This window comes from Etheostoma cragini, chromosome 7, assembly GCF_013103735.1.
Source record: "Etheostoma cragini isolate CJK2018 chromosome 7, CSU_Ecrag_1.0, whole genome shotgun sequence".
Lineage (NCBI taxonomy): Eukaryota > Metazoa > Chordata > Actinopteri > Perciformes > Percidae > Etheostoma > Etheostoma cragini.
In genome coordinates this window covers 7,278,629-7,287,420 of record NC_048413.1, presented here as the reverse complement: position 1 = coordinate 7,287,420, position 8,792 = coordinate 7,278,629, and the positions used below count along the sequence as shown (strand labels likewise).

Below are 8,792 nucleotides of genomic sequence, written 5' to 3'. Positions count from 1 at the left end.
AGTGTAAAGACGGATCATAGCTTTGAATCAAAGTCTGAGGACAGTAAATATTGGACATGAAAAATTTCTCATTGGTCATCACACAAATACTGCCAATGGTTCACCACAACACAGCCGGCTTGCACATGACCAGATGGAAGTTGGATCCACTTGGGACAAGACAGTCAATGACTTCACAGAGCAATGAGCAGCACATCTGTCCCTTCATCCTTCTCCGGGCTGCATGCAGGAGGGCGGGATGAGAGGCGGGAATATTTAAGAAAAGTTTTTTTTTTTTTTTTTTAACTTCTTTAAATCCATGGTTCTGGTGGGTACACTGGGGAAACCTTGCATCATATCTGGGATGGACAAGATGTCTTGAGTCAGGAAAGGAGGAGGGAGCCGGGAGTCAAGAAAGGTCCTTATGGAGAAGATGGGGTTTGGAGTAATGGAAGGAGTGTTTCAGCGCTACAGAGACAGGGTGAGACAGAGACAAAAAAACATATTTAGTTGAATTTAAAAAAAATGAGTGAAAAAGGAGAGGGTAATTCATATGGTTAAATGGAACAATACAACAGATATGATCAGCAAACTAGGTTATCCTAACAGCTACGTGAGATGCAAAAAATCAAATCATTCTTAAGCCCAATATGCATTGGTTCTAAGCTAAATCTGTGCAAAACACATGTTAAAGATAGATTATTTCATAATTTATAGCATAAAATATGGCTTATTCATTTAATTGTTATAACATAATGTATAGCTATGGATAAAGTAGTTTAGCATAGGACATAAATCTGGTGGCTGGCTACTTTATCTCAGTGCCTGCGAGATGATTTAGAGTGTGAGCTTCGGGGCCTGGCAGGTGTGCCCTGAGGTTTATTACCAGAGCTCCTACTGACATTAATGAGCAACTCCTCACTGGTTCTACTTGTGGAGGTGGATAATCGACGCCTAGACTCTCTACAGATCCCAGTCATCTTGGCCCTACCATGTTGATTGTGCACAGGGTGGGATGTGGCTGTCAGGGCGCCTGAAAATGTAGCGTTTGACTGAGAGGAGACTGCGTCTGACTGAAATATGTTACGGCATGCAGCTGCTGCTTGTACAGAATTAGACCTGTAACACGACTGTTTTCTTCTAACCGAAGTATCTAAGTTTGGTTTAAGGTCAGGCTTTCGTTTACTTTCAGCCCATGCTTCAGATGTGTTAGGATGCACACACAAAGCCTTAGAAGAGGTTAGATCATCAATGGATGAAGAAAACATAGAAGACTTCCGCCTGGTGGATGAGGCCGTTACAACGCGAGTAGTAATGAAGGTGTCCTGACGTACAGGGACTGAAGCTCTCCGACCTGACCTACCTTTCCTTGAATCACTGACTTGTGTATGTGGGTTCTTTACAATTATCTCGCTGTTCACAGAACTGGTGGAGCCTTTACGCGTCGGGGAGTAGCCAGGACTCAACTCTGTGTTAAAAATATCACTGACACTATGACTTCTAATGAAGGTGGCATCCCGTGGGAGACCCTTGCCTCTGCAAGACAAGCGGTTTGTTTGGATGGGGTTGTCAGGACAAAGAGAGAGAGAGGTTCTTACAGGGCTTGTGTGGAGACTTCGTGTTAAACCTCGCAGGTGGTGCGTGGCCATGGCAGAAACACTGCCGCCGAGAACAGGGCTAGCTCTTGGACTGCTTCTAAGTGGGGGGCGTGCAGGACTGTTTCGGGGGCTCCGTGGGGCCCGGCCTGACTTGGTGGCCAGCTCTTTGGCCCTGGAGCGGCGGGGGCTGCTGTTCAAGCTGTGGGGAGACAGAGGGACCTCCAGGTCCTCCAAACGCTGAGTAAGAGCCAGTTTCTGCTGTATGGCCATACGCAGCAGAGAATTCAGTGTCTTCTTCTCATCCTCGGCTGCTGCCAGCTGCCTCTGCATCTCATCCAACTGGGTGACATACTGATCACACCTGAGAGATTGTACACAGTGAAAAGATTCAACGTGCATTAGCAGTCAAAAACAGGTTAATGCACAAAGCCAAAGACACACAACATGCATGCTAAACGGCACTCACAGAGCACTAACAAAAGGAATGCAACGAAAGATTATTTCATTATTGATTAATCTAGCAGCTTTTTTGTTTACTTTTTTTTTTTTAAACACAAAAATGATTGAGTTTACATCTATTTGAAACAAAGAAAATCTGAAAATCCTCAAAGTTTAGAAGCCGATGCGAAAACAAGTCTTACTTGCATATGAGCAATTCATTAATTTGATGTTGATCACCCCCTACTACTAATAATTTCCAGCAAAAGAAATAAGTGGGTGCATGCGAAGATGACAACAATAAGAATGTAATTAGACTAAAAATGGGGGTTTGGATCCTCCCTTGCCAGTATTTACTGTAGAACTGCAGTCACTCCAGCTATCCACCTGATGGCACCACAAAACTTAATTATAAATAGCAAAATCTTTTAAGCTGTAAACTTTCGCCTGTTGCAACAGGTCATTATCCACTAACTGTTCTCCAATCCTTCTTACGGATAATCAAATGCCAGCTCATAACTGTGTGGAGAGGGCCTAGACAGGTAATGCATGTTTAAGAAGCTTCTCTGGCAATTAACCCTGTGGGGTCTAAGCCATTTTTTCCAGTTTTGTTGCCTGGTTCCCTTCTGTAATAATGCACAATCAAGTTATAGACATCATATTCAGGACAACCTAGGCTGTAAAGGATTGTATGCTGCAGAGATGTCACATTAATGTATAAATTGTTATAGGACTATAAAGAAAGAAAAAAAAACGGAAATTGAATCTGTGAATCTATGAAAAATATGTGTTGAAATCTCACAGAACAATAACTGGACAGCCTCCGATTGGTCGGCACACTCACTCTGCTTCATTCTGGGAGTCAAAATGGCAAAGAACAACAAATTGATCCGTTTTCATGGCAAAAAGTGGATGAATAACCATTACGTTTATGATTTTTATAATACAAAGGTTCCGAAAAGACACTGCCGTTCCAGGCATGATAACAAAGCTTCTGAAAGGCCTACGATCACATGGGAGCACTCTTTAGAACTGGGAAGCTTTCAGCTTGAAGGGTAGAAGAAAAAAAACTGCCGTGACCCAACGCGGAGATATCTCATTTTGCGTAGTGTAATTTCATCATTGTGGAAATATTTGTAAATTCGAATTCTAGTACAAATTCTGTGAAAAAAAAACTATAGTTCCAGTTGAATTACAAAGCGTCTAGCTCCCACAATTGCAAGAGAGACGTCGTTAAAATGTTGCGGATCTTTGCCGTCTGATGCAAAAACAAGTATGTCTCTACACTGCCTTGATAGAGATATTGAATATGACATAAAAGGTATAAATTTGATGTTGTACATGAAATTGTCGTGCTCCATAGATTTTGATAACAAATGAAAAAAAATTCTGCTGTCTCTTATAAAACCAGAAAATGCCCAGACAAAAGTTAAAATCATTAGTTCACTCTTTCAACCCAATACAAAAACTGCACACAGTTATCCATGCCACCGGATTCTTGGAAGAGGTTAGTGATTAATGAGTGTTGAGGTCTGTAAGTCTAACCCTTGACAGAATCGTTCCACCCTCTCTAACATCCCACCCGCATTAGCCTTCTCCATCCCTATGGTGACCTGGCGTGACGGGACAAATCTGCCCTCGCCTCCTCCCCCCTCAGCACAGGTCAGAGCTTGCGGTTCATAATCTTCACGTGAACCAGTGGATTGTCCACAGGCGTAATAAGCACGGTAAGCTTATTACCTGAGTGGTAGCAGAGGCTGTGCCACATCAAGAGCACCATTTCTGAGCATGAAAAACACTAGCAAATGTTCCAGCTAAAATCCATTTAAAGCAATCACAAATCTACATTGTTACAGGACAAAATAATTACTTTTTTACTGCTAAATAGAATTAATAATTTCTTTTCTCGCACTTAATTTAAAAAAAAACAAAAAAAACGCTTTTACACAATTCTTTTTTTTTGGAGCAAGTGCGTCAAAAAAAAAAGTAAAGGTTACTAGTCACACGTGTTGAAGTCCCACACACTTTGCATTACGCATGCAAATACTTTATTTCACAACGTTTCTGTCACTGTGACTGAGAGTATTTGCATGTGTATTGGACAGTGTGCAGACTTCAACAAGTTTTCTTGTACATAAATAGAAAAACTTACCGACTGGCAAACATGACTCGCAATGAAGAGAAAGTGGCAGCGTCCTCCTTCAAGGCTTTTAGCTCGTTTCGCAGTTTCATCATGGTCTCGGACACCATGCTCTTCTCTGTCTCGTACTTGGTTTTCAAATTGGACAGGGCCAACTCCGCAGTCTGCATTGGCAAAAAATGACAATTGCACCATTATATGCTAGTGTAGCACCATCATTCTCCTTTCAAGTGGGTGTTCAAATAGATATAATCCTGCATGATGTATATGGAATGTACACAAAAAATTAATTATGCACTTATTTCACACAATGTTTTTCAGAGATGATAAAATTACTCACTTTCTGTACTCAAGGAGAAGAAGATACTTGTGTTAAAAACTTCTATGTTAAAAGTAGAAGTACTGATTTAACTTCTTTACTCAAGAGAAAGTAACAGGCTTGGAAATTTACTAAAGTATATAAGTAAAAGTAGCGTTGTTAATGACAACCATTTTAGCAAAGCTACCTAGACCACACGTTACTACAGTGCATGCTAAGAAACTCCCATGGAAATGAAAAACACTCTTTATATGTCATTGGCTACATTTTACATGGATGTCTGCCAATAGGCCTAAAACATTGCATACTGTATATGAGGATTGTGACAGAGACTGGGACTCCAGGTTAATAAGATTGTGACTGAGTAGCAAGATATGAATTCAATTGTGAAACTGACATTTATTTGCAAAACAATAACAACGGTGACTTCAGTGAGAGTTTTTTTAAATGTGTTATTCCGGACTAGATTAGGACTGTATTTAAAGCTGATTCTGGTTTCCAGCTTCACCCCAGGTGTTTTTTAAAACACAGACGGAGACAACTTCTCTCTGTTGATGCTACATTACAATCAACCAACAGTACAAACATGGGCGTAGCTCTGCTATGGCTGTGTGTGGTTCTGCAAAGAAATAAATAACATTGTAAAGGCTACCATTATGCATAGGATATATATACTAGCAAATATTAACAATAAACCCACAGTGGCAGCAGCTCAGTCCGTAGAGAGTTGGGTTAGGAACCGGAGGGCCACTGGTTCAAGTCCACATATGGACCAAAAAGTATGGAGTGTGGATTGGTGGCTGGAGAGATGCCACTTCACCTCCTGGGCACCGCCAGGTGCTCTTGAGCAAGGCTCTGTACCCCCTCCCTCCCAACCGCTCAGGGCGCTGGTTCAGCTGGCAGCCAAGTCACTGACATTAGTGCAAGTATAGGTCCTGAGCATGTGTGTGTATTTCAGGCCTGTGTGTTTACTAAGAAAGTGTGTACACAGAGTGCAAATTGTACTTTCCCCACTGGGGATTAATAAAGAAAATAAATTAAACTATTATTAACATTATATTCATGCAGTGTAACTGTAGCATGTAAATAATGCACCTAAAATACAAAATTGATGAAGTGCGATTCAACAATCGCCATTATATCGAAGCAACAGCTAAGTGCAACCTAGCTAACAGGTTAGGAACACAAACAACAGAACAGCTAACTTACTTTAAATTTGCAAGAACTATAGACCAATACAACAATAGGCTTAAATTAACTGAAAACATAACTTATACAATTTACAGTTCTCATGGACTCAAACACAATCTCAACTGATTATCCTCCGAACAGCTATTACAGATACTTGTGTTAAAATGTAAGGAGTAAAAGTAAAAAGTTGCCACAAAAATAGCGAGGTTAAAATATCTGAAAGATCTATTTGAGTACAGTAACAAAGTATTTGTACTCCGTTCCTTCCCATCCCTGTTGTAGATTGACCCTACTTTAAGTTTTGTGCCTCCCATGCATTAGCATACATCCTAGTCATAGAGGTTTAGAACAGCGATAAGGGATGTTAAACAACCTGTTTTTACCGGTTAATTATCATTTAGAGAAACCTATGGTTACTTCTCTCGTAACTCTGTGAGCCCTATTTGACCAATCTAAGCGCATGGGGTGAAGGGCGTGTTCAAATCCACTTTTGCTAGATTACGTGCGGTAAAAAAGGGGCCAGGCGCATGGTTCAAAAGTACTTAGTTGAAAATGTCTAGACAAGACACTTACAATACAGGTCAACCGTAGTGCCTATGTCAAGATAATGTAGAGAAGACCTGTTCTCCCTGGCAACAGAAGAAAGACTACATTTCACAACAATCATTCTGTACTAAGATGGCTGTCACAATGGTTTTATGCATGCAGGATGATGTGGGATAGCTTTTATTTTTTATTCCAGGCAACACTTCACTTCCAAAGTCTTGGACATTTGAGTATTACATTTTAGAGAAAGTCCCTGAAAGTAGAATACTAGCCTGTTACTACATATTAAAACTGTTAAAATGGTCCAAGGAGACCAGAAGGGAACGTTGTAGCGGAGTCAGTGCTTGCTGGGACCTACCTGTTTGTTAGCCTTGAGGACAGTCCTGAGGGTAGCAATCTGTTCTCTTTTGGTGCTTAGAAGGGACTTGAGTTTTAGTACTTCTTCCATGAGGCTTTCAGCATCCCGCTCCAACTCTCCGCTGCTGCTGAACCCTGAGTAAGGCACTGCGCCCCTCTGACGACAGAGGTCCACTGCCACCTGAGAGAACATAAAGACTTAAGTTAAATGTGTTTGTTTCACTGGAAAAATAAAACAATTTTCAAAATCTTACCATGGTTTGTCTCATAGAATTGGAGTGTTTTAATATACAGTATAACCCAAATATCACATTATTATCAACAATGGCCATAACCAAACTGTTTTTTAAATGTATAAAATGCATTTCAGAGTTCTAACAACACAGGGTTATCCCTGCCATTATATGGCCTTTACAGGTTTTTTGCACAGCGTTTAAAAATAAAAACAACGTGGAGAGCGTCTGTAAAGAAGGTTAAAAAACAATTATTTAACAATCTATGACAACGAACAGAACACCAACACCGGTACAAGCCTACATTTGCCCGCAAACACGGAGTGCGCAAAGTGTGTCAGAGACTCCTGGACAGGTGAACTGAGACTCCATTTCCGACTTGTCTGTAATAATTGGTTAACATTTAGTTTCACTGTGCTTTCTTTTGCAAGGCTGACTTCCAAAAATCGCCACTTTCTAGCAAATCAATTACCTGAGGTAAACGTCAGCTTTCAGTAAAGAGAAATGATGGCCGGCGTCTGGTGTGTGCACCAGTGTTGTGTGTGTGTGTGTCTGTCGGCCCACCCCCGCGAAGCTCAAACGCGTAGAAAACAAATGATAAATAGAAAGTAGGTGCAGCTTCACCAAAAAAAAGAATGAAAAACAAACAATGAAAAATTTTGATGCGGCGGATAGACGTATGAGATTTACTCGACAAATGGGAAATGTACCGGCATTTGGCGAGTGTTGAACTTACCAGGCTGTTGTAACTGTTCAATTATTTAACGTTATCCACTTAGTCAGTATAAACACACTACTAATGGTTTATCAAAAATCTCATTGTGTAACTATTTTGTGAAAGCACCAATATTCAACACTACAATATAGCAGTATCGATATTGAGGTATTTGATCAAAAATATCGTGATATTTGATTTTCTCCATATTGCCCAGCCCCGCTTGCACCCAGAAGAAGAGCCTGGCTTTTAGTGATCGAGCCACAATGAAGGAGTTAGAGAATTTTCACTGGCTATAACTTTCAGTTCACATGCAATCAAGTAGTAGAGTAGTACTCTGACATACATACTGTATGTCTGACATACTGTATGGGATAAGCAGTGCTGCCTTACCCGGAGGTGTTTGATCTGGCAACGGATGACCGCTACCAAGTTGCTGACATTTGAAGGGTCCCTGAAATCCAGGGTGGGGGATCCAGGGCAATTGGGAGAGTCTCCGCTGGCTCCTGCACTGTCCACCTCCCCCATGAACTGTAATGCTGAAGCTTTGGAGCTAAACATGTCATTAGCTCGCGGTTTCTTCTGGGAGTTGTTCTGGGGGTAGACGTAGTGTGACCTTCGGGCACTACTTCCTCCAACACTTGCCCTGGCACCATCCCGGTAGTAGTCCAGGGTGACTCGTTTGGGTGTCAGGTTGTTGCACACGCAGATGTGGTGATAGAGGTTGGACAACTCCTCAGAGAAAGCCAGCAGCTCTTCCTGGGCAACGCTCAAGTGCCCTTCAGAATCAATGGCTACTTTCCGAGTAGCTCCAATCTCCTTCTCCAGCTCACTAATGCGCTCCTGGTCCTGCTTGCTGGACTTGATGCATTGACGGATCTTGTCAGCTAGCTCCTGGGCCTCTGCCCTCCAACGATCCTTCTCCTGCTTGTATCTGTGCTCCAGGGTGTTATAACGAGATCCTGCTTGAGACAGTTCATCCCGCAGCTTCAGAAGCTCTTCGCTGGCCTCACGCATGCGTGCCTCCAGCACCTCTTTGCTCTTGGTGTCTACCTCATAGTCAAAGGCTGCATTGCTGCCGTCTCCATTCTCCTCATCTGCCCTGCTGTCTGCCTCCTGGTTGTGCTGCTGGCTGCTGTGCACAGCTTCCAGCTGTTGAGTGAGCGATCCAACCTTGTCTGCTTGCTGACTGAGTGCCTGTTTGGACATTACCAGCTGCATTTGCAGTTCCTCCACCTTGCTTACCAGACTGGACTTCTCTCGGTCTGCCTGCGCG

At 42.1% G+C, this 8,792-nt stretch overlaps 1 protein-coding gene across 2 annotated transcripts in view; it reads right to left on the bottom strand.

Annotated features, from left to right (window-relative positions):
• Positions 1-289: 289 nt before the first annotated feature.
• The window catches only part of zgc:162200 (uncharacterized protein LOC558638 homolog), a 17,517-nt gene continuing 9,014 nt past the window's right edge, over positions 290-8,792 (bottom strand). For both annotated transcript variants that reach the window (XM_034876200.1, XM_034876199.1), the window contains exons 6-10: positions 7,910-8,785; positions 6,570-6,749; positions 4,168-4,319; positions 1,578-1,938; positions 290-447 (exon numbers count right to left, since the gene is read on the bottom strand). In XM_034876200.1, the coding sequence (XP_034732091.1) occupies positions 442-447; positions 1,578-1,938; positions 4,168-4,319; positions 6,570-6,749; positions 7,910-8,785 (1,575 nt within the window). In that variant the 3' untranslated portion in view covers positions 290-441. The remainder of the gene's footprint in view (positions 448-1,577; positions 1,939-4,167; positions 4,320-6,569; positions 6,750-7,909; positions 8,786-8,792) is intronic.